General features: G+C 47.5%; 9 protein-coding genes across 9 annotated transcripts; 2 read left to right on the top strand and 7 right to left on the bottom strand.

Moving 5' to 3' along the window:
* Positions 1-412: 412 nt before the first annotated feature.
* Positions 413-1,066, top strand: N7478_003560 (uncharacterized protein; the record flags this gene model as incomplete). Its single annotated transcript, XM_056919774.1, has 1 exon — positions 413-1,066. The coding sequence occupies one exon, from the start codon at positions 413-415 to the stop codon at positions 1,064-1,066; it is 654 nt and encodes a 217-aa protein (XP_056782932.1).
* Positions 1,067-3,628: 2,562 nt separating this feature from the next.
* Positions 3,629-4,408, bottom strand: N7478_003559 (NudC domain-containing protein; the record flags this gene model as incomplete). The annotated part of the gene is made up of 3 exons (XM_056919773.1): positions 3,629-3,660; positions 3,744-4,065; positions 4,160-4,408. 3 exons carry the CDS (start codon positions 4,406-4,408, stop codon positions 3,629-3,631), a joined length of 603 nt encoding a protein of 200 aa, XP_056782931.1.
* Positions 4,409-6,141: 1,733 nt separating this feature from the next.
* Positions 6,142-6,416, bottom strand: N7478_003558 (uncharacterized protein; the record flags this gene model as incomplete). The annotated part of the gene is made up of 2 exons (XM_056919772.1): positions 6,142-6,182; positions 6,272-6,416. The coding sequence occupies 2 exons, from the start codon at positions 6,414-6,416 to the stop codon at positions 6,142-6,144; spliced, it is 186 nt and encodes a 61-aa protein (XP_056782930.1).
* Positions 6,417-11,484: 5,068 nt separating this feature from the next.
* Positions 11,485-14,061, bottom strand: N7478_003557 (uncharacterized protein; the record flags this gene model as incomplete). Its single annotated transcript, XM_056919771.1, has 1 exon — positions 11,485-14,061. The coding sequence occupies one exon, from the start codon at positions 14,059-14,061 to the stop codon at positions 11,485-11,487; it is 2,577 nt and encodes an 858-aa protein (XP_056782929.1).
* A 766-nt stretch (positions 14,062-14,827) lies between these two features.
* N7478_003556 (2-(3-amino-3-carboxypropyl)histidine synthase subunit 1/2) lies at positions 14,828-16,528 on the bottom strand (the record flags this gene model as incomplete). Its single annotated transcript, XM_056919770.1, has 1 exon — positions 14,828-16,528. One exon carries the CDS (start codon positions 16,526-16,528, stop codon positions 14,828-14,830), a length of 1,701 nt encoding a protein of 566 aa, XP_056782928.1.
* Positions 16,529-17,281: 753 nt separating this feature from the next.
* On the top strand, positions 17,282-18,354 carry N7478_003555 (class I SAM-dependent methyltransferase; the record flags this gene model as incomplete). Its single annotated transcript, XM_056919769.1, has 4 exons — positions 17,282-17,595; positions 17,635-17,912; positions 17,967-18,051; positions 18,150-18,354. The coding sequence occupies 4 exons, from the start codon at positions 17,282-17,284 to the stop codon at positions 18,352-18,354; spliced, it is 882 nt and encodes a 293-aa protein (XP_056782927.1).
* Positions 18,355-18,564: 210 nt separating this feature from the next.
* On the bottom strand, positions 18,565-19,710 carry N7478_003554 (maleylacetate reductase; the record flags this gene model as incomplete). The annotated part of the gene is made up of 2 exons (XM_056919768.1): positions 18,565-19,112; positions 19,185-19,710. 2 exons carry the CDS (start codon positions 19,708-19,710, stop codon positions 18,565-18,567), a joined length of 1,074 nt encoding a protein of 357 aa, XP_056782926.1.
* Positions 19,711-20,331: 621 nt separating this feature from the next.
* Positions 20,332-21,644, bottom strand: N7478_003553 (uncharacterized protein; the record flags this gene model as incomplete). Its single annotated transcript, XM_056919767.1, has 2 exons — positions 20,332-21,208; positions 21,289-21,644. The coding sequence occupies 2 exons, from the start codon at positions 21,642-21,644 to the stop codon at positions 20,332-20,334; spliced, it is 1,233 nt and encodes a 410-aa protein (XP_056782925.1).
* Positions 21,645-22,026: 382 nt separating this feature from the next.
* On the bottom strand, positions 22,027-23,498 carry N7478_003552 (glycoside hydrolase family 7 protein; the record flags this gene model as incomplete). The annotated part of the gene is made up of 3 exons (XM_056919766.1): positions 22,027-22,788; positions 22,846-23,229; positions 23,283-23,498. 3 exons carry the CDS (start codon positions 23,496-23,498, stop codon positions 22,027-22,029), a joined length of 1,362 nt encoding a protein of 453 aa, XP_056782924.1.
* Positions 23,499-24,780: the final 1,282 nt, after the last annotated feature.

Here is a 24,780-nt window from a genome sequence, read left to right as displayed (position 1 = left end):
TGCTGACATTAACCACCAATCAGCACTGACCAGGAATCTGGATGCCTGCGGCACCTTTCAACAGACTAACGATTAATCTCTTGTTCTCATCTCTCTCTCTTCGACATGTCTTTCTGATCAAAACACTTCAACTTTGGACGAATTGTGGGTTTTTGTCCAGCTCGGTGATCTGGTAGACTTGAGCGTGGGAAAGCTCCTACCTCCGACTTCTATTCCATCCTCCATTGAGGCTCAACTATCCGATCTTTGCCGTGTCGTCTTGAACGACATGCAATAAAGCCCCCAGTACTTCTTTTATTTGATTTGATTCTAGAGAATTTTGTCGAGATTTGTCTGCTTTAGACTCTTTTCTCTAAACCCCCTCTCATACTTCCAAAATATACCACACCACCATCCATCTGCCATTCCGAACATGACATTTCTCAGCAGCCTATGCGGCTGCTTCAGCCGCAGCGATGTTTCCCCGCGCCCATCATCTCAACCTGAGATGCAAGATACTACACGCCAAAACACCGCCCGCCATGGTGTTCAAACTGGCCGCTTTACTCTCTCCGGCGAGGGCGAGTTCATTCGTGCAGCCGGTGCCAGCGGACAAGATGGTCACGGTCACGGACCTCCCCCGCCCGCTGACTCTGAGAGAGGCTATGCAAGCGTGGACCCGCTCCCACAATACACACCGCGTCCGAGAAGCATTCACGAAAAGACTCTCGAGGCACATCTACGTGACCCGCCTATCTCCTCGGACTCGTATGGCTATCATGCCGATGAAAAGAGCCGGGGCTTCGCCGACGAGGATACAACTTCTGACACAGCCTCTACCTTCTCGTACCCCAGCAGCTATGGAAACACATCGACTGCGACCCGGGAAACCCCACCGCCGGCTTACTCTCCTCGTCATTCGGTTGTTCTTTCTAGATCAAGATCTATCTCTGTCACGTCGGCTATGGCTGTTACCCTCAATCCTCCTCCCATGGCGAGGGTGAGTGGTCGAATCACGGCTCCCTCTTCGGAGGCGGATGATATGTCTATTCGTCGTCATCGAAGAGTCTCCTGGGAGAGCCGTTGACTAGATTACTGATATATCTCGCTATCTGCATTACCCATCCTTGTGTCTACCTTGCCTATGATGTTCACATTGAACAAATCCACATGTGATACTCGAGCGGGCCTCGGTACCCATGTTATTCCTGGGATTTATTACCCTACATTTCCTGTGCCATGTTGGCCAGGCATCTTCTTTTACTTCTGCTCATTGATCATTTATATTGCTATGACGCGACGACCTGCACATTTGTTTCCCTCATGACATGGGATCTCCGGATATTTTTGGATACTTAATAATGATATATATGGCGGCATTGGACATATTTTATAAGAGGAAATCTGTCTGGGCACAGAGCACATTAATACAAAAAACCTCTTTATCACAAATTTGAATCCACTTGAATCTTCCCCTATACTAATGTAGGCTTTATTTGTCCAACGTTGATACATGAACCAACAGCTATAGCGTCTAGCCGCCTGAGAGCCAATTTCCGACAGCATGCTGTGAACCCTGGAAAATATCACTGGAGTCGGCCAGTGGAACCTCCAAGGTACGCCTTCAGCCACTCTTGATCAACGCCTGGGCAGAAGTGTCAAGTCTCAGGCCCTGTCCCAGACGAATGGTAGGATATCCCCACTTTCCCATTACCAAATAGGAGGACAGGCATCGCCTTTATAAGCTCCGGAATTGTGTTTCCGTTACATCAGGTCTAGATTGTCGCATGCCCTGTTGCCTTATGCCCGGACTCCACCAATCTTGACCCTTCCTCCTTGCAGACTGCAAATCCACTGGGACTTCTGATGTGATTTCCAAGAATACGGAAGCTTTTCAGTTCCGGCTGAAGATCACTGCATCACTGGGTCCGGAAGGATCTCCGGCGCCCCTGCATCTGCATCGGTAAATGTAATTTTCGACCTAAGCGGGTCCCGGATAGACCCATCACATTCATAACTGCAAGGGAATAGATCTAGTTCATTTGTGATTTCGATTGTTCTAGAACACTGCTTAGGCAGTAACTGTTTCGGAATTTCCGGGATATGGGTCTACTTAGGCACTTAATTCTGGCGGTGGCGTCGGAAATGGATGTGGAGTATGCGCTGGCCAAGATGTTTGGTCTTGGAGATCAAGACACAGTACCAATATTTACTTGGAGATGAAATATTCGACCTGTAGATCCTGCTAGATTCTATCTATCATCAAAGATAATGAGGATTTTAAAAAATGGATGACCGCCAAAGACCCTGCTCGTCACTTTGAAGTCACAACTCTCGAGAGCCAGGTGCAACTTCAATTACAGAAATCTGGAGATGTGACCAACGCAGTATACTATTACGAATTCGCAATACTGAACACATTAAAGTGGGAATAGACAGCGGAACTCTTAATTGGCATTACTAGTAGTATATTTAAGGCAATTTTAGATACTTGCATGTCGAACAGTACCTCCAGAGCTATTTACTTACATACAGAGGATAGCTCAATGGAACACAAGGTCCGTAGAAGACTAAAAGCGGTTCGAAATATACCATCTCAGTACCAGCTGAAGACCCGACCCATCCATATATTATGTGTCGGCAGAAGAAGACTTCTGTTCAGCCAGTACTAATCTCTGCCATCAGCGAGGAGTTGTCCCTGACGAGATTAATTTCACACTTGGTGCTGGGAAATAGTAAGTACTATACTGAGAGTGGTCTGTATCTGCTTGCTGGTAAGCTTTCTAGCCTAAATTAACGGCATGGCCTACTCTCGTTGGCAATACTCGATCTCGCCCAACACAGTGGTCTCGATCCTAACGGCCTTTGCGAAAGCTGGAATATTGGTCCCTATCTCCATATCTCTGAGCCAATTCAGGTGGAAACAGAGGATTAGCCAGGAACAGACACCCATCCATCTTTACCACTTTGATTTGCTTGAGAAAGCCAGTAGAGACCTATGGGACGCTTTGGAGGTTCTTTGACGGATATGATCCGAACGTGTGTCGGTAGCACCCATCTTCAGGGAATGGCTTATGAGACAGAGACATACAGGTCCGTTGGCCTTGGTCGGTCCTTCTAGTCTTGTTAGCAAGTCGGAAGTTGATCATCGCCATTTTTATCAACCGCGACCAGTCTATTCTATAGAAATCATCTATATTTCCGTTCTTACTTGGTCAATTGGAACTAAGACCCGAGAACAAGATCATGCGACTGCGCCACATGAATGAGATAAAAGCAGAGTCAAAGAAAATCAAGGTGGTTGTCTGCGATCAAGATGATCTTCTTTCTTCTGTTGAATTCAAGTTTGGTGATGGTGGTCCTGCCCAGGGAGGGAATGGCTGTCAATCTGAAGTTACGAAATGATCTTTTCCTTTTCTTCTTTGTTCTTCCTTTTGCTCGTCTTTGATCCTGGTATCCTTTCTTCTTGTATTGGAAATAATACACAACTCGAGTATAAAAGGATTCATGATTCTACTAATAAATATAGATTGAAAGGTGGATACAATGACACTCTTATTGAACACCGACAACCATGCCAAATGCATAATTCATGATTCATACGCTCAATATAATCGTATAGGGAATGGAAACACATCCAAAAAGTATTTTAACCAATCTGAGCATTGGAGAAATCCATCTCTGTATCACCATTAGCTTATGATCAGACGAAAATAAAGATCGAGGATCGACATGGTGAAAACCATGAAGGTTATTCCACTTACCAGGATGCTCCGCCTTGAATTTGTTGAGAAGGTCCATCTTCTTCTGCTCGTCACTGGTCATACCACCAGCCTCCTTCTGTCGCTGATCGTACATCATTTTTTCGACCATAGCACGAGTTTCGCCGTCAAGGTCGCTCAGGCTTGAATTCTCGGGTGTGATTTTTGTGACGTCGATCTTTGGTGCGCCCTTCACAACATGCGGCCACCATTCAACCTTGTTTACCTTGTCGAGATGAACATTAACTTCCTTGCCGGGTGGCTTTGTGGTTGTCTCGAGAGTCCATGATGATTCGTCGACGATAATAGGGTGGGGGAAGTCGCCCTGTAGCCATAGAAGGATGGTAGTCAGCACATGATTATCTGGTTAATGAATCCTTGAAGGTGGGGCAATAAGTCTAGGTCCTAGATAGACGCACCTCAATGATAGGCTCCTGTCCTTTAATTGCGATACGGATCTTTGTCTTGGTTAAGACTACCTCCATATCACGGCCCTTGATATTGGTAGGGATTGGTGCGGTCACATCGACGTCGCGGATCGACTGGGTCCATTTGTAAGGGAGCTTAGCCTGCTCCGCAGCTTCAAGGGCCTTTCGCTCCTGCTCTTCGCGGTCGCGAACGGCGATCTCAGCAGGCGACAATTCTTTCTCAGGTTCGGCAGACGACATTTTGAGATTATAGGTATTGGCGGGGGTTGAAAATGGGTGAAGGTGGAAGCTCTTAGAACTTGGTGGGGTGAAGCCGCTGGAGCCTCAACCTTATTATGATTGGCTGGTTCATCGTCGATGGATCCAATCTCATTCTCTATACAAAAGACAAGCATTAATAGATCTTAAAATGTACCTTGGGATCTAGATTGTATCCAGTCAGACTAGAAACCAGGAAACCTGTCATAAAATTCTAAAATTTACATGGAATATTATTGGGAAACTCCGGTCAGACTCCTCACCCCCTCACTCTCACCCTCTGTTGTGGCCATCCAAAGCATCGGTCAACGACAATACATAGCCGCGCTATACGCGTCCCGTATTTCCCCACTTTCAACTAGCCCCTTGCATGGGAACCCATGGCCGTAAACGTCAAGGGCAGGGTCAGTTATGACAGATCCTAGAATGAACGGCTTGATGGGCCCACTTCAACGCCTTTCCAAAGGAGGCCAAAATAGACCATCTCCCCAATTCGACTGATCGACAAACGGTGCGGAATGCTGTCAAAAAGAAATGGCCTGCAGGGGGTGAAAGATGAGTCGATCGAAGTGGAACAGGACGCGAACTCAAAACACGTATGGAAGAAGTTCTCTTTTGTTCCTTTTTTAGGGCGAAGCATATTTTAATTTTACTTTTTTCTTTTTGCGCCATAGTCCTCTCTAGCCGAGATTCTTTACAGATGGTTTGACGGCGAAGGATTCTTCTTGCATATACTACTAGTATATGCACCCAAATGGAGCACATCCGCCTACAGATCCTAGTTGGTGGCCTCGTTTCACCTGGGTATGTATAGTGAACTTGATACGCTACACACCGCTCAGCCCCAACAGTCTAGACGTTGTTGTTGGAAAAAACGGCGTAGCTGAAAACTGCGTCTAGGGTTGGGCACCGACAGAGCGGCCCGCGAATGGGGATACAATTACCGGGCCATTGATATGCTACGGGTGTTGTTGAACTGTACATGCATGCGCCATTGACCGACTTCGTCCTCGGATGCAGGCGCGCCATGCAACTACCATGTCGGTATATCTTGAAAGAATGTCAAGGTCCTCGGGCTGGTTAAATTGCTACCTTGTACATACAATAGAGCAATTTTCAAGTCATGATTGGAGAATGACAATGTAGGTAGTTCATGACCACTTATGTTGCGTGTTGCGTGGACTGTATAAGCCACGATTTCAATCTTGACTAAGAGGCAACGATCAACCAGGGATATTCCTTTGGATATGTAAGCCTCGCTGCGGGATTCCCACTTTCTAGAAGATCCTCATACGAGGGCGGGAATTGAATTCCCAGAAATGACAAAGAAACAATGGAAGTTGAGTAAAAAATCTGAATAAATAACAAAAAGAAATATGGGAGATCCAGTTCCGGACGGTCATCAAATGCCAGCATGTCCATGTCAATCTTCAAATTGAAGATTCCATATCTCAACGACGGCCCAACTCCACCATGAAGCGAATGTAGTCCTCAATCTGGGAGTCCCCCATGCATTGCACTGACCCCTTGTGCAATATGCAAGACATCATCATGAAACATATAGACAAGAATTGAAATAAAGAGAGGAGAAACAGAACAAAAAAAAAACAATGAAAATGAAAAGGGTATATTGACCCCATGTAAAAACACCGATGAACTCCATTTGTATTGCGTGGCGACCGTCACAGAGTGGTATAGAGCGCTAAAGGAGAAAGTTATCGACCGGATGTCTGGTTTGACTTTCTGGCTTCTTCCTCTACATTATAAGATGTCAGATCTCAATGTTTTTCATCCTCCCTGCATATGATGTGTCATATGTCAAGATTTAGGAGTTCGCGATCATACCTCGAATTTTTTGAAGCTGCTTGTTTGTGTCTTCCATCAACTGCGCCCAGCGTCTTTGGTATGACTCGACACTTTCGTGCCCACTTTGAGTAGGCTTGGCATCCTTCTTCTCTTGTTGAGGGTTTTGTGATTTGACTTGGTCCATTGTGGCGATGACGTAGTAGGTATAGATGAAATGCGGAAGTATAGATCGAAGCTTGCAAGTATGTATGTGCGAAATAATATTCACAGAGAAGAGAAGAGCAGAAGAGTAGAAGAGTGAAAGAACTGAGTTGAAGTAGTTTCTGATCTCTCGTAGTTTTTGATTGTAGGAAATGTAATCATCTGTCTCTTGGCAGCTAGTAGTATCATTGTGTCGCAAGGCGGATGGCCCCTTTATATGCATACTGAGATGTGGAATTCGGGTCCTATCAAGCTTGGAAATTTCTCAAAAAATGCCCCTCCAAAAAATAATGTTTTGATTAAAAATCAAATCTGGAATAATGGAATCCCACCCCCCAAAATCAGATCCATAATTCAAAATCAATAAATCCATTTAATCCATTAATCCAAAAAGCAAAATTCTTCAAAATGTTTGCCCCGGGACAGAAACCGGTCACGAGCCACAGCCGCAGACCGAAAAACCGGGAATTTTTGATTTGAATTATTTGAATTATTTTCATGGATTTAATCAATGCTTACATGATGCTATTAGGCAGAATGACACGATTGCACCAAGCAAAGTCCGGTTAGGTAGGGGGTGGTAAGCTGGGGGATTGTTGGAAGTGTTCACCGACTATCTGGCTTGTCCCTGGATTCGTCTACGGCAGGACGGGCCGCTTAGCCAATCCACTTAAATCAGCCCGGGTAAATTCCGCGCTATGTGAACGATTGGGTATGATTTTTGTCCGAGTTGATTGGTTCTAGCAAGGGATGGAAATAAGAAGCTGCGCGATCGGGAGTGGCTTACTGGGGAGATCGAGTGGTGGCTGATTGAGAACTGGGCCAGGGTCAAAGCTGAGCGAGCTCCTTTGAAGCACAGGAACAAAGAAAAAGAAAGAGAAAAAACAAATGGAAACGGAAATAACCATCATAGTTAGCATAGTATTGGACGAAATTACAATATCAAAATGATAGTCATTAGAATCTTGAGGGTGTTTCCTTTTACAGAGACGCAGGAAAGAAGGAAAAAGAATACTAATAATAAAACAATAAAAAAATAGGTAATAGGTAATAGGTAAAGAAAGGAAATAAAGAAGAAAAAAACGAAATAAAACAAAGAAGACACTGTTAATAGGTACGGAGTAGTGTTCTCCACACACACACGCATACCCTCTCTCCTCTCCACTACACCCCTGGGTCAAAGACAAACCTATAAGATTACTGATGATGTCAGAGTACGGTGAACTAGTGACTGTGGGTGATTCCTACTCAAAAAGCTGCAGTATCCATAACCCGTACTCCGTACCACCAGCTGAGGTTCCCATCAACTTTGAACGATGCTAGGTTTCTTTCCCGGCCCCATTCCGAGTCTTAGGGCCGCCCGCTGCGTCCACTAATTTTACCCGGAGCGCCTATAGGATAGCTTCCTCAGAACCGCCCGAGGTCGCCCCGTACCAATCGGGGGGATTTATCTATACTTCCGCGCCAGGCGATCTGATATCTGGAGCCTTGGTAGAGTGGGTTACTAGTATGGGTCATGGATGTATATGGTTGACTAAATAATAATAGTAGAAAGGAATGCAGTAGACAAGGCAGCAAAAGAAAAGATGATGATAGCAAACAACCTTGGAAGGGGATCCACTTTTTTATTTTTATTTTTATATTTTTTATTAATTAAACAAATTCGAAACAAGAAACACAATGCATTACAGTCATCTCCAAACACATGATAGGTGCAGCTGTACAGCTGTACTCTGTCAGTGTCCACCACCTCTATGTAAGTGTACCCGGGGAAGCGGGTTGGGTTGATCTCAGCGATCAGCACCCGATCCACCCGATCTCTCTCACCCTTCGTTCTTGCATTTTTCCCCTTCTATTCCTTCGATACGGTGTCAAACCCTGCAATAGTGCAGCAAACTAAGACTCAATAACCCATTACACATGTGGCACGGATCTCGGGCAGCCCCAGCCGGACAAACATCTATTGGCTATCTCCACTGCACTTCACCGCCGATAAGACGGTTCCGTCGCAGGGCCGTTGCATCTTGTTTTTCATTATGATTATAATTATATTCATCATCATTATTATTTTTGGAATATCTTCTGCTGCCTATACTACCCGTTTCGGAAGTCATTTCATATTATCCCATGCTAATACATAAAAAACCCCACGTGGTTGCGCGCAGGGCCGTTGTTTTCCTCCTTGACCGCATCCTCGACCCAGATACACCCCTCCACGTATGTAGTAAATCCAACACTGACCTCCTTTGAAACTACCGATACGCGAGCCACTATTGAATGCGCTTTCTTCTGCACGGACCTACGAACATCCTCCTGTACTTACCCCATCCACTCACCACTCACCAGTCATCATCTCCCCTTCTCAACCGGGTTAACCCCTGCTATCAGATGACACCATCTAGTAACACCCCCAATATCGAGCCGACGTGCTTGCTTCATGCTTCATGCTACTTTGCCTTTTCTTCTGACGGCCGATCATAACCCTACTGCTGGGTCGTGACAGCAACATCACCTGCTCCGCTCCGATAGTCGCCAGTTAATTAGCTGCATCGTGGCTGTGTTGGACATCCCTGGCTGGTGCCCCGGAAGCCTGTCAACATGCGTTAGACCTTCAGCGCGACACTCGGAGGAATATCAGAACACGTACTCTGGAGGTGAAGGAAATTAAGGTTTGTGGGACAGTTTCATTGTGCTTTTCATCCTCGGATTCCTGTTTTTGAGGGCAACAACTTCCGACAGACGACGCTGCACTGACCGTCTGAAGTGAATAAAATAATCAGTAGACAAAAGTACAGCAACGACATATTCACATCATCCAAAATTTGGTCATTATTCTCAGGCTCAGGCGGCTACACTACTCGACCCCGCGTTGATTCGATGACAACATGATGGATGTACAAGTGACGACCACAGGGCTATGAAGAACCCGAACTAGCAAGGAATGTAAAACAGACTAGCAGGGATATCTAGCTATAATACAGGCAACATTGTTCGAGCAACAGTGGCATCCGGCACATAAAAGAGCCACATATAGGCTCAGGCTGACGTTAATCCACAAGACTATACTTCGTACTACGTACTTAGCGGCATTTGTACACGTTCACCCAGTTCATCGGGTAAATAGACAAATAAACATTTGGAGCCCAAGAAAAAATCACGGCATCACCCTACGGGCCCGACCGCCTGGGAAGAGAGACGGCCAACACCGGAAAAAGTTAAGGGGCCGTGTCAGAGCGCTGCTTAGTGTCGGGGGAAGAGTCCTGATTCGAGCCGGATGGGGCGGAGGCCCCAGTGCAAAGATACCTTGGAAATGGTACTTTTGACACATATGATACCATCCTTCATTCCCGAAAGCCAATGAGGGTATGTTTGTAGATCACGATTTCACGATGGGGGGAATACTTGGAAGTATGAAGCACTACTGCTTTTGCTGCTGAATCTTCAAAGCACCTAAACAAAAATACCCTTAGAATTTGGGAATATGTACTTAGGTATTACGAATAAGTAGTATGAGGTTTAGAGAGGGAATTTTATGGCTGTACTTGGCATGGCTGGAGAGCCTCAAAGTAAAGAAATAAGAGTCATCATTCGGAGCAGACCTCTCCTTCCTACACTTCAAATCGCCACGCCACGTCAACAACCTACTCAACTAGAACGACGCAAATCTGTTATCACAAGACTCATCGCATTCACAACGGATATTACCGAAGCCTCGTTGGAGCCAGCAGGTAGCCGATCAGTATAGAGCCATTTGTCATATCATTGACAAATATCCCTGATCGAGTGACAAAAGTACGATCGTCCGGAATCCAACATCCATCCGGCAGGCAGAAGTACATCCGTCGCATATCTGTGGCATCGGAGGACCGTGGAGGTGTCTCGATATGGGTTAGCGGGGGCGAGTGGGGGTTAGGCTGTACAGTAGTGCCCTTGTTCTTCTATCAGAGGATACTGGAATCTATACGTCAATCTCGGAAATGGAGACAAAAAAACTTGGAAGCGAGGAAATTATCGGAGGAAAGGGGGTGGACATTTTATTTCATCCAAGGTTGCATCATGAGGTGAATATTTGCCAATCACTTGATGGTTGACGATGGGTCCGATCACCTCACCGCTGCAGGGAAAGTCAAACGGTTTAGTCCTCGAGGTAAGCTCGGGCTGTAGCCATTCGGATTCTAGGATCTATATTGGAAGGACTTAAATTGCGGGTTGGATTAAGTTCGGAGAAATGGCAAGACTAAATTTGGTCCTATCTTGAAGACTAGGACCATTGATTGCTTCACCGATAGATAAATATAATGGAGTAAGATATGTGACCGGGCGGAAATTCATTCCACTGCACTAGTGATGTGACCATAAGGATATCAACCAGCATATGCCCATACCATACCCACTCTAGATCATGCACCTGACTGAGGTTAACCAGCCCCAGGCAGGATGAAAAGACTGGTCGATAGACAAAGGATATGAATAAAATATAATAAAAAGAGAGGAAAAGAAAGGGGAAAATAGATCGTAAGACCAGCTTGGTGCCTGCATCCTTGGCCAGCCACGTCGTCAGACCGGTTGTTGTTCCTGCAAATCCGTATATCACTGAGGATAGAGCGCTCAGGGCTTTCCGTCTGCAGTCTTGGTCCAAATGGAAAGGAGGGGTCAAGACAAAGAGAATGGAAATTGAAGAACGGCCAGAAATGCGCCCGCTATGTTTCAACGCCTGGTTGATCCACCGTGGTGATCGTTTGCTACCTCGATGCATAGGTCCATTCGGAAACACGCCATCGGAAAACATGCCATAAAGGGAAATTGAGGGAGATCGGAAGCATGAGTAGAAAAGACAAAGAGGGGAAAACGAGAAGAAAATAGAAAACAAAGATGAATGTCAGGGGGAAATCCTCGCTGGCGCCGTGGTATGTGGTAGTTCGCTAAAGAAACCGAGATCAAAGGAATATCAGATGAATAAAAGGCATGATGAAAGGGGGAAGGAAAGAATTGCTGAACGATCCCGGTATGAATTGCGGCCGATAGAAAGATGCAGCAAATGAGGGGGCAAACTATTCGAATTCGTAGAGGGAATCAAGGTAATTATTGCCAGCGAATAGAGTGGATCCCATGTCTGTAGAAAGCTCAACATGTGGCCTTTGAGGACTGCCTGGCAAAGGATCCTCGGCCTCGTGAATGTCAATGAGTACACCGGTGGGAACTGAATCATCCGGGTCATGTTCGACCAGACCAAAGAATTCACCAGCAAACTCAGCCATCTCGTTAGCGACTTTGAGTTCCAAAATCCCCTCAAGGACTCGCATGTCTTTTTTCCACTTGCGCTCTCTCCGCGCTTTTTCCTCCTCACGACGGCGGCAGGTGCCATCACGAGCACGGTCTTTCATGCAGTTTGGGCACAGATAGTTTTCCTCGCAGTAGGAGCACTTGCATGGGGGATTGGATTGTACGCAATCTTGGCAGACATAGACCGCACAGGCCTTGCACTCTCTTAGATGGCTTGGGCATCGTTGGCGTTGATCACCGACGGCACGATATTGAGGACAAAAGAACGATTGACACCCTTGCCACCGCTGTGCCTCAAATGTGGGCTCAAAGCAAGAAGAGGAGGGGGACGATGACCCCGAATGATTGGAGGGTGGGGCGGAGAAAGACCGGTTTGGATGGCGAGGGAAAAGAGACGAATTTCCACCCAGAGGTTCGGAGTTGTCCTCTACGACCTCATCTCCCGGTGGGTCATCGATGAAACTGCTGTTGGTGGAGTCGACAAGTCGTTGGGTCCGGAAAGGAAGGTCATATGCCGGAAGGTGACCTATTGATGCACTAGGAGACGGAGGATTGACCGCCGATCGATTTTGAATAGTCATTTTTTCAAAAGCAAGGTCTCTGTAGCCACAGATGCGCAAACGGAGACCACGTAGGTCATGCTCAATGCAAAGAGGTTTGGAGCAACTTTTACAGTGGACCTTCCACTGTGGCGAGTCGTAGCACTCCTGGCATAGATTCCGGGGGCATGGTGAGACTTGCCGATTAGGAGGCCCTAGCAACCATTTCATCATGGCAAGGTGCCCGGTCTCGAGGGAATAATCCGGTTTGCTAGGGTCGCCGTAAGCGTACTTTGGGAAAGTTTTGCTCCACTCGCTGACAGTATACTCGAGGTCTTCCCAGCCCCGGCCGCGAGGCAAAGGCACCGCTCGTACTTGGTCCACGTCCCGACTGGGAGTGCCGATGCTGATGCCCCCACCTCCAGAGAAGATGGGCTCTGTGCAACACCAATGAAACTTTAGAGCAGGATGTGATGGAGGCGCTGATCCGTTGAACAAGGAGTTGTTGTCAAGGGGATTGGGAACGGGATCATGCATCGAGCTAGGTGAGAACGTAGCGCCGGGGGCCCACCATAGAGAGTCGGGATTGCTTGTGTGATTTTCGGTAGCTTCACCAGAATTTGCATGACGAAGATAAGGCCGCTCGTAAGCGCAACTGGCACATAGAGTCCTCCGACATCCGACACAATGCATCAAGATACTGCATTGCTCACATCTTTCTGAAATGTCCTCCATGCAGCCGTCGCATTTCACAGCCTGTACAAACTGGGTATGACTGCGGCGAAGATGCGCAGGAGTCATCTTACCCTCGCCCATATCAGGACCCTCGCCAGTGCCCACGGCCTCACCATAGGTCCCGGAGTCACCGTTCTCCCATAGCTTACCATCATGCATGCGAGACGACTGTGCGGTATTCACTGGCCCAATCCAGTTCTTACATCTCCAGAGTCGATCAAATACCACCCACACTTCAGGGGATCCCTGTGGGACACGCATGGAAACATATCCACGCCGGCGAAAGCACCTGCCAGCAGGCGTTGTGCACCACGCGGTATCGGTCCATATGCCCAGTTTATGACAAAGGATGACTAGTTCATGAGTCGGTTCAGAATCCGAGTCCTTGCGCAACAGCGAGGCCGAGAGATAAGGCCGGCGGCGATGATGGCGGCATCGATACACGTAAAGGCTCTTGAGAACCAAGCGCTTGGTCGCTGGAGAACTCCCGATATTCTTCTCCATGTCCACATCGTATTGTAATCCGAACATTGTCAAATATGGGATGACGTGATACTTGAGGGACACATTCTTGCAGCCTCGAACTGAGAGGTGCTCTAATGTTTCCCTGCGCGCATGCAGTACCGTCGAAATCAAGATCTGTCCTGAAACAGCAGTATTATCCAATTCCAAGCTCTTGAGACAGGAGCTGAAGGGTATCACCACATTCATCAACAGTTGGTCCAAGGCATAAGGGCGAGACTGGCGTTGGGATTCATGATCTGACATGCCCGGAACGATGATCCGGGTGGTTGGTAATGTACCTGATGGGTAGAGCAGACGAAATGAAAGAGCCCTCCATGCGGTCGGATATGAGCGAAGAAATGTGCGAAGGTAGTGCGAGGTATGATAAAGTTTGATGATGGTATCGGTCGGAATTTGGAGTAACAAAGACTCTAGGATGGGGGAATTGGTCGTGATCACTCGTTCGAACAGTGAAATGGGACGTTCAACTGGGAGGACTGAGTTCTGTAGGGCTGTTTCCATTAGCCGCTGAGGCTCTGGCTTGGGGTCAACCAGGCCTGTCGCCATGATGTCGTGGTGGTCCATTAGGATTTGCGGAGTGAAGTTTAAACCTCGGGTTGCTCCTCGGCTTTCTAAGTCGAGAAGTCCAGAGACGCGGAATCGCGAGAGAGTAGGATAAAGGCGCAGCACATGATATTATGATATCGAAAGTTGAGAAACGGAGAAAAAAAATTCACATCTCAAGAAAAGCCACCATGCAAGGCTATTGAAAGTGAAGCATAATCGATAAGGTGAGATCGCAAGGGCGGATTCCCCGAATCCGAAGGGGGAGCGAGGGAGGGGAAGGGGAAGGACACCACGATTGTGAGGGGAAAAGGATCAAGTCACGAATGCCGAAGAAAGAGGGGAAGATACACCACCTCGACGGGAGATGGAGCAGTCTAACACGATAATCAATGTGGAAAAAAAAATTGAAGAAATTCAACTTCAAACTGATCAAGATATTCAGCTTAATCCGGATGCGCCCGTGGTGTCATGTGATGGATCCGCATTGATAAGCTTAGGGTGTTGTTAACAATCAACTTCTGCTGGTGAAGTGTTGTATTTTTAGGGGGGATATTAATTGATAGATAGCAGGCATGGGAATTTCGATAGTTTTTTAAATGCCAGTGGTTTGCTTGGAAAAATTCTAGTTTGTGGTAGATTTTTTATGCTATATACAATGCCCGGAGAGACTCGTAGACACCAGTAGAACCAAACAAAGAGACTTATCAGATACTCGACCAGTGGAAAGGGAAGTGTGATGATCCCCTCTATGTGTCAAAGCATCCGTTTAATGCTTCTGGCCTGATTCGCCGACAGTGTAGCCCCTGGCAATACCCTTGCGCCCTTCCTTGACAAGCGTACTATCCGATGGATCTTCCTCCTCATCATATCGGATGTCAAAGTCACTCCCTAACCCTTTCCAGGTCCGCTGTGACCGTAAAAACTCGGCTCCAGGGGAGACGGTGTCGCCGATCATCGCTAGATCACCCTTAGCCCGTCGAGCCAACGCCCTAGCAGCGGATGGCCCAGACGACCCATCAATAGCGGAAGCGCGGGGTGCGGGATCCCGCATCGGTCTCGAATGCGAAACGTAGCGCCCAGTACGGAGATCAAACTCGGGCGGCGCTGACTCGGGTTCCGACATGTCATCTTCTTGATCATCCATGGTTGTACCGTTTGCCAGGTCTTCTTCATCCATATCCCCATTTGGGTGGTCGAGAAGATCTTGAAAGTTGCTTTGCCATGATCCTGTCCACACCCGCTCGGAGTCGCCTTTCAGGGCCAGTTCCAATTCAAATGGTGTGATCACCGGCTTCCAGAAATCCTTGCTGTCAACCAATGAGCTTTCCCAGCAGCCAATCACCACCCAGCCACCAATCTCACTGAAGTTAGCGACTTTGGCTGCATTGAGTTTGCCCATCACAAACATGTAGCTTTTCTTTCCAGCAGCGGCAATCTTCTCTTTGACATGATCCACGATTCCCATGTAATTCTTCACACTCAGTGTGTTGATCAGGATGCCCCAAATTGGTACAGTGGTGAGTCGCGTGGTCAGTGCGTAGCGCCTTCGCAATACAGCGGCAGTCGATGCTTGCAATGGTTTGACATTGTCGTTGCTCGGGTCGCCAGTGGGGTAGATATGAATTGCGGCAACGCGAGAAGCAAGGGTTAGAAGAAGCGTAGTGGGCGGGTCAGAGATATGGAATAATTGCCAATCCGCTAGGGTCTCCGGTGCTTGTTTAACGTAACCAGGAACGGTGCGGTTAGGAATGGCAGATGAAGGGTCATGGACCACCTCAGTCGCAAACAGTTTTGTATAGCCACTATCGGCAAGACGCTGATACACTGTCGGGACATGACGAGAGTAGGTGACATCGGCTGCGATGATGACATTGGTCGCTGGGTCAGGATAAGTCGTCTTAAAAGCCTCCACCACGGGGTCTATAGACAAGGGTTTGTTGGTGAAGACGTAGATCACCGGCAACCTCGCGGTTGGTGACAGACAAGACCTCCCATAATGTACCACCACATCGGCATCCACATGTTCCGCCGCTACTTCATCCACACAACACGTGCCATAGGAGGTATCCGCCAGAATGTATAGTCGTGGTGACCATTTCTCCTTGTCCTCATTCACAGACAGCTCAGATACTGACTGGGACACGTCCTCCACGGTATTGGGCCCCCCGTTCGTTTGGCCGCCATCTGTTCCATTCGCGCCGGTAATTTCCTTTGAATTCAAGCCGCGGCTGAGTAGTTGGAATACCCGCGGGGCATCAGGGAGCATATCATCTGGGAATTGAAGAGCGATGCGCTTGTATCGAGCTTGGCGGATGTCCTTCAGCGTACGTTCAATGTCGTAGGTGATTGAAAGTTCGTCATCGGAACATGGCTGAGTCGTGCGGGTTGAGACAACAGGGTCTGCAGATTCGAAAATTCGATCGTCCGGAGTGGACAGCACCGGGGCTGCTTCCATTTCAGAGCCCATCGGGAGCTTTCATAAATTGGTGTGGTGTTTTGGAGGGGTAAATGGCACGATCGAAGGGAAAAAACTAAAATCGGAGAAAAAAAAAAGAGTGAATTCCCCCACTTCAAATGTTCCCCCCGCCGCCGATAACAAAAATTATGGATCCGCCCATTGGTGGATGCCCGACATCCCACTATGTATGTATGTATGTATGTATGTATGTATAGTGAACAACTACACAAAAGAAACATATAGGCTATATATTTACGCAGAATTCAGATTCTTCAAATTTCAATATAGCTTAAGGAAGAGGTTGCAGTAAAACAAAGTTACAACTAAACTTTTCCACACACACGCACACACAATGAAAAAAGCCCATTTACAAGCAATTATCCGAGGTCAGCAACCACAAATGGGGCAATGCTTGCCAACTTTTCCTCTTTCTCAGTCAGCTCTCATTGAGGGTTTGATTGTAAGATGACCCCAGCCCCAGTTTGAATCCACTGACGACTTGAGTCTTGGAATACAGTCCGCAAAACAAGCGCCGCTTCTAAGTTTTCTGGTCCCTCGATAAAAAGCACCGCGCCGGAGTACAGTTCTCTAGGAGTGGACTCTAAACGCCGAATAGCTTCAATCGCAGAACTTTTTGCGGCACCCGAGGCAGTTATGGAAGGAAAGAGCACACCGAATGCGTCCCAAATGTCTTTATCGGGGGAAAGCAATCCAGAAATCGTGGATCCTAAATGTTGAACAGGACCACGCTCCCTTACTGACATGAGCTCTTCAGCAGCTATGGTATCCCGCGAGCAAACTTGGGTGAGCTCCCTAATTGCCTCCTTTACTGATATCATATGTTCCGCGATTTTTTTCGGGTCATCAAGCAGTTCGCGTCTCAACCGTGCAACTTCTTCAGCCGCTCCTTTGCAGGACCGAGTCCCACCTAACGGTTCAGTGGTGATCTTTCCATTCTTCGAAGATAAAATAAGCCCAGAGCACCTCCTATGGAAAATGCATCAAGGCTACGAGCTGCACCCTAAGATTCCCCTGACGCAAGACATGAAGATAGCCGAGATTGGAACAGGAACGGCGTAAGAACACTTTCTTTTTGCGACTAAAAATCTTTACAGTATCAATTTGAATAACATGTCGTGCAGTATCTGGAGTTTTGACCTTGCAAAGCAGCTCCCGTCATCTGTCCAGTTACATGGCTTCGACGTATCTAATAATCAATATCCCTCACCAGATCTGTGGCCTGAAAATGTTTCTTTGGGCCTGCTAGACGCATTTGATGAGCCCCCTGCTTCATTAGTGGGTCAGTATGATGTGGTACACCTTCGGATGTGGGCGAGCAATTTCCGTCGAAATCAAGTACCACAACTCATTCAACGGGTGAAGTCCATTCTTAGTATGTGACTTTACAATGGACAATTACTTTGCACGGACTGATCTTGTTGAATAGAACCTGGAGGTTACATTCAATGGGAGGATGCCGATTTAATGCACCAAAATATCAAAGGATCCGAAGCGCAAGCATGGGAAGAAAAGTATCAATGCGGTCTTCCAGAAATTTGACCTTGACTATAGGTAAGGAAGCAAGACTTTTGTATGCGATAACGAAGTCATACTAACCCATTCAATATAGATGGGTATCTGGGTTACCCGATATGCTGCAAAAAGGTGGCTTTTTCATTCTTGAATCTGATACCGATCGCTTCGAACAGAATGAATCCCAGCTATGCACAAATACGTATCTTTTGGCACTCCGAGAAATTCTTCAGGGAATCAAGAGGCAAGCTGTAGGTGATTCACTGCTCTCAATTACTGAGCTTGAGGTAACTTTATCCTAGTTGTTCCTTCAGAATACCAAAGGTATTATTTACAACTGGACCCCTTTATCCATTTTAGCTAGAAATGGTGATGAGAGGCTCGAATGCTCTGATTGTTCAGTAGCCTCTTCTAAATGTGCGAATCTATTTGGTGAATCTATTTGGTACTTGGTTGAAAGCAAATTAATTTCCAATATCTAGATACATTCCATCGTAAAGCTTTAGGTGAATTTACAGGTTTGCGCTTGCCTGTTCACCTGCCCAGACCCTTCGAATCAACTCACGGATCGGGGTCCTCTCAACCGCACGGGGATTCCAGTACGGGTTAGAAACAGCAATATCAGCCGCCTTGTCAACGTCTTCTTCCTTCATACCAAAGGCTTTCAGTCCCCGTTCCACCTTCAACTTGGCCAACAAAACATTCAAACCACGGATCGCATCGCCATCGCTGTCTGGCAGTGCATCTGCGAGTTGCTTCATAGCCTCCGGGATATTGGGGGCATTGTAAGAGATGGCATGAGGCAGAACGGCGGTGTGAGTCTCAGCATGAGGGAGATTGAAGCTACCACCAAGAGTGTGGCACAGTTTGTGATGGATGGACATGCCTACACTACCAAGACAGGTACCGCACAGCCAAGCACCGTATAGAGCCTTGGAGCGGGCAGATTGGGAAGTTGGGTCCTCGACAATTTCTGGCAGAGCAGCTGCAAGAGCCCGAGTACCTTCAATAGCCATCATATTGATGATAGGATTAGTGTTGCGGGCATAGAGTGCCTCAACTAGAATTTCAAAATGGTCAGTCATTGAAAGTTACAAATCGCGCCACACATTAGGCTGAGTGCACCACTTACCCGCATGAGCAATGGCATTTACTCCACTGGTAGCACTCATAGCTGCCGGAAGGGTCATCGTCAAGTCAACATCATAAATCACCGTTCCAGGCAAGATCTTCGGATCGGAACGCGTCTTCTTCAGTCCATTTTCAGTCTCTCCCAAGATAGGAGTCATTTCACTGCCTGCATAAGTAGTCGGAATGCAAATATGAGGCAGCCCTGTGCGAATGCTGATCGCCTTGCCCAGCCCGATCGTCGATCCACCCCCAATGGAGATCACCGCGTCAGCACCCTGCGCCTTTGCATATTCGAGTGCCTTGTCCGTGATATGTGTTGGGGTATGCATCGTCGCCTCGGTGAAAATTCCAGCCACCTGGCCCTGAAGCACATCCTTGACACTATTGGCCTGGTTGATTTGATGGGGTGTAGAAAGCACCAGTGGGGAATTCACTTGTAGACGGGCGATCTCATCCGGTAGTTTCTGCAGTGTGCCGCTGCCGAAGACAACGCGGCTAGGGTTGGAATTATATTCGAAAGAATCCATTATTGATGTCTGATTTTGTGTATAGTTTATTTGGACTGATTTCGGGCGAGCCAATGCTGTTTTATAATTGAGCATCCACCCCACACCCCACCTCGACCCGATGAACGTCATGCACTTCCGTGGGGCTATGGAGACAAGCGTCGGCAGTTCGAGCTGTACTTGGTTCCGAAGCTCAAGGTTTTGCGTGTCTTATTTACACAAGTTGATGATATTTTGAATTAAGACTCAACAGTCATGTACAAGAGATCTGTATAAGCATCTTGCATTCCCAGAATGTGTATATAGCCTCATATAATTCTTTTTATGTCCTCGAAGAACTCACGGGTGAAGATTCGCGGAAAACCCCCGGCTCACTAGCTCAGCATTAATAAGCTCTTAGACATCGGATATAAATTAGGCTAACTTTAATTATCGGATATGGATATATCCTTCAGGTTCAGGGCCGATTCCACGTTAACCATGTAATAGTACAATGTAGAGGTAGCTTTGGGCATTGCATCATTGTTAATATAATTGGTCCGAACACCAGCGCTATGGATCAATTACTTTTGTAAGTTACTGCATTGTATATCTATGTGCTCTGCAGATGGGTATCAGATATAACGAATTACTGCATCATGATCAGTCCATATCGTGGAAGGCCATGACATGTTGTCCTCCACTGCGGTCCTTGCCCTTGCCCTTCTTTCGCTTCTTGCGGTCCTGCGCAGTCTGTTTGTTCTCACGGTCGCTATCATCGGAATCGTCACTGTCATCACTGTCCATCATATGCTTGCCCCCGCCCATCTCATCACCAGCACCTTCAGTATCGACACCCTCATGCCAGACCTTTATAATTTGACCTCCGCCGGAAACCATACGTCCTTCGACGTCAAACCCGAGCCCAACAACACCCTCAGTCTCATCGTGCTGAACCTCCGACACAACCTTATTCGAGCCAATGCGTACGAACTTCACCAATCCGTTCGCCAAACCAGCTGCGACAACCTTGCCATGACCTAACTCATCTGGGAAGACACTCAGAATATCAATTGACTCGCCGCCGTCATTGCCCTTTTCAACGTAGATTCGCTCGTCTTGGTCATCCCATACGCCCTTCTCCCATAGTGTCAGAATACCATTTGATCCACCAACAAGCACTTTTTCTCCACGGCTAGTTCCACTGCTAGTTAGGCCACCCATGTACGCGGAGCTGATCAATTCTTCCTCTTGATCCTCACTGCGTACAAGGACACCCCTTCGCAGATCGGTGATAGCCAAGGAGGTACCGCCTGTCGTCACCCATTGCTTGCTGAACCCAGAAGTACTGGTATCGGAGGCGGGTAGAGGGGTCAAGGAAGAAATGTAGTCATCGTGCGGGTGGTGCGACTGTTCTGGTCGAGCCGAGTTTCTAGCGTAAGGAATCCGCAGATCATAGAGGTGAAGAGCGCTAGAGTCGGTTGCGAGTAGGAGAGTTTGAGGGGAAAGTGCATGAACGATAGTGGGTGCATCAATAGCACTAAATAAGACAAAAACCCGATCGGTCAGCTTGGCCTTCAGACGATACATAATATCTCAACTGCTCCCGGAAAAACTTACCCTTTCTTCTCGAGAGGGATAGCAATTTTATTTGTCACTCTTCCAGTCTCGGAGTTTGCGGCCTTCAGAAGGCCATCTGTGCCTGCCGAGTATAGCATTTCTCCATCAACGCCAAATCCCAAGGTCCGACAGCTCCCCTTGTGTCGTCTTGTCTGCCACATGGTATCGATATGTCCCTTTCCATTAGCAGAAGCATTGGATGCGGTATCGTCTTCACTGCCAGCATCTTCCGAGGGCAACCGGAATGTCTGGACATGCCCTGAGGCAAGACCTGCAGACACAACGGGCTCATTGGGGTGGATGGCCTGAGAAAAGAGGTCGGACAACAGCGGGAGCAAGCAGACTGAGTCGAACATGATTGCGCTCGCGATATATGGTGCGTCGGAGAATTATCGGATCACCGACTAAGAGAATTGAGAGAATGTCTTTAATGAACTCTGCAGGGTGAAGCTTAAAGCTCTCGGTTTTTTTCTGCGGGCCGAGGATCTTCCGTGTGGAGGGTTTTATTGGTCAATGACATCAGCACAGTTCAACCGTTTATTTTGCTCGATAAACTCTTAACTCAACATCAACAACAAATGGACAAAAAATGAGAGGCTTGCCCTCTCGAAAAGAAGTGAAATCAATAAATACAAGAGAAAAAAAAAATCAATTTAAATCCAACATCTTCCAGATCCCCCTCCCTTGCGATGTCTTCTTATCAAAGCCCGCCCCTGCAATCAAGTCGCCTTCTCACGTTTAGGAGGAATAGGTCGATCCAATGGGACCAAACTTGATGTTCGAGTAAATTACGTTGGCTGATGCAGATGCAGACTCCACGTCGGTAGGTGCACCAGAGTCAGTTGCACAAGATCCACGAGCAACGCCGGGATTGGTAGCAGTCGCGTTGGTCGGGTAATCGCTGTCCAGCCAGAGCATATCGGAGTAGTGGTCATCCCAGAGACTCATGACCAGGACCATTCCGTCTGCCATAGCTTCACCCATGCCAGACAAACCGCCCTGCTTGGTGAAAACATCCTCATCGCCGAAGGCGGTCTTCTGAGCCGTGCAGAAGTCGGAGGTGATTGAGTTACCAGATACGCCGCTAACGTCCGAGGCCGAGTTGGAAATCACCTTGCCATCTTGAACGTAGATACGCTTGATTTCACTGAGGGTGCCGGTGTCAGTTCCATCGCTAGTGACGAATTGGGTGACGACAGTCATCACTGAGCTAGTATCCACATCCATGCCGGGACCGTAGAAGGTCGTGTTGCCCAAGCGGTATGGGTTGAAGTCGCATCCATCTGGGTCGCAGGTTCCGCCGTAGCGGTCACTGGAGTATGTGCCACCACAATCGTCGCCTGTACACATTGTCTGTCCAGTGCTGGAGCAAGGGTGGGGTGTGAGCGCAGTGGAAATCTTGTTGGCTTCCCAGATGTCCAGCTCTGCACAGCAGGAGCCATGGTTGCCGATGCCAGAGTTGACATCGTTACTGGATGGCTCCCATCCATCGACATTGCCCTATGTCATGTTAGCAAACCCGGTATTTGATCTTGCACACGCCTGAAAAAACAATACCTCGCCGTTGATGAACTTCAAGTCGCGAGGACATTGAGAATCGCAGTAACCAGTTCCGTACTTGGCACCAGCCTTGTTACCGTCATATTCAGACAATCCACCGTCTGCATCCATGTCAACAAAGTACAAAGCTCCATTGAGTCCACATGGGAGGTTGGAAACATCCACGTCAAAGGTGAACTCCCTGTTTAGCAGATTGAACTTCTGATAGGTGGTCTCGTCCTCCATCAGATACAGACGCGATCCAACATTAGAACCGGTGACGAAGCCCAGAGTGAGGTCACCTCCGCTGGTTGTCACGCCGTATGTTGACTCGTAGTCTGCGCCATCCACGGCGCAGTTGGTGGCACAAGTCTCGTCATCAGGGCAAAGAGTCGCATCCCACTGCAATTGATTGTCAGATCTCAGCCATTGTTTTATATGATAAGGCTGCTTACCGTGTTTCCAGTGTAGCAGTTGGTGGAGCCGTCTGTTGAGTGAACCCAACGCCAGTTGGCGTCAATAACAACAGATCCGGATTGCTCGGAACAGCTACCACTAGAGGTACACTCTTCCCACGTAAGAGACGGGTGCGTCTCAGTGGTGAGAGTGCCAGCCTGCTGGGCACGAGTAGCTGCCATCAAGGCAGAGAAAAGGAGTGCGCGTTGATGCATCTTGAGCTGAAGTCGAAAAAAAGAATATTTGCGTCAATTGAATCCCTGACCGGCAGTTGAAGAACAATTTACAGAATGCGAGGGAGATACAGCTTTTTATAGTACTTGCCTCTGGCCAACGCCAAAGCTGTCCCCATCGGCATATCATGTCTAACTAGGCTCTCCTGACACATTGAATCTAACAAAACGGAGCATGAAGCCGTCGCCAATTTGGTATGGGACACTCAAAAGAAGACCCTTCATTAAAGAATCGGTGACTTCCGGATTGGGCAGCATCCGTGTCAAGAATTTATTTGGATGTGGACCCTGCTCCATGATCAGGACGGAAAAGATCATCACTAAACTGGATAGATGTCTCTTCAGGATCTAGCCTGGAAACATGGCGGCTATGTCAGAACTAGTGGCTTCAATATCCACCAGTGCGGAGGGTCGCCCGATCTGTTCGTATCAGGGCCGGGTTTTATTCAGGGAAGATTGGCAGACTACATTGATCCTAGCGCTTCCGTAGCTTTGTATTTGAAATTGCTCACTGCAGAATACTAAACAGGAATCTTAAAGGCCTCTAGAGACTGGTTTCTTTCTTTCACGGGATTGTGAAGATGTCGTATATCGAGTGGCGTGTTCACCATCGTCATGAGGCGCCTGCAAAGATGGCCGAATCTACGAAGAACACTGCTAGATCGGATGAATGCCGGGTGGCGTGGATGGCGTGGATAGTAAGTACTGCACAACCCAGCTAAGGGTTGTTGAATGCCGAGGCAGAGAAAAGTGGTCTACCTGACGATTTCGGTATAGGGCGTTTCAGGGTCGATCAGACCCCTCTTAATTAAGATTGACTAGGCCCAACGGATGAATCGCGGGGATTTTCCTTCAATGAGACTACGGCTAAAACTAAAACTACTTGACAACATCCGTAACAACAATATTCGCATATTGCTTAATGCGAAACAAAAGGATTCACAATAGGAGTGATCCCGCCACGTATGTAATACATTAACACTCTGCTCTGTCACGCATCATGAGATTATAAGAGAAGTTTCAAATTTAAGGATCACATAAAATGCACCATATTTGATTTATTTTTCTTAATCCTCATGAAGTATAGTTCTGCTGGCAATCGTATAATCGGGAAATACTAGTAGTAGCAAGTATATCTACATCATGATAGTAGCAGGTACTAGTAGTCATGTGACAAAGCGTTGTATCCGTCCCTTTAGTCCGTGAACCGTCAGCCTTCAAATGGATCAAAGGAATTCAGGGCGTATTATGTGGAGCCGCCATG

The sequence above is a fragment of the Penicillium angulare genome (genome assembly GCF_028827245.1).
Source record: "Penicillium angulare strain IBT 27051 chromosome Unknown utg000003l_segment0_segment0, whole genome shotgun sequence".
NCBI lineage: Eukaryota > Fungi > Ascomycota > Eurotiomycetes > Eurotiales > Aspergillaceae > Penicillium > Penicillium angulare.
Note: the sequence above shows the minus strand (reverse complement) of the source record. Positions and strands in the feature narration are given on the sequence as shown.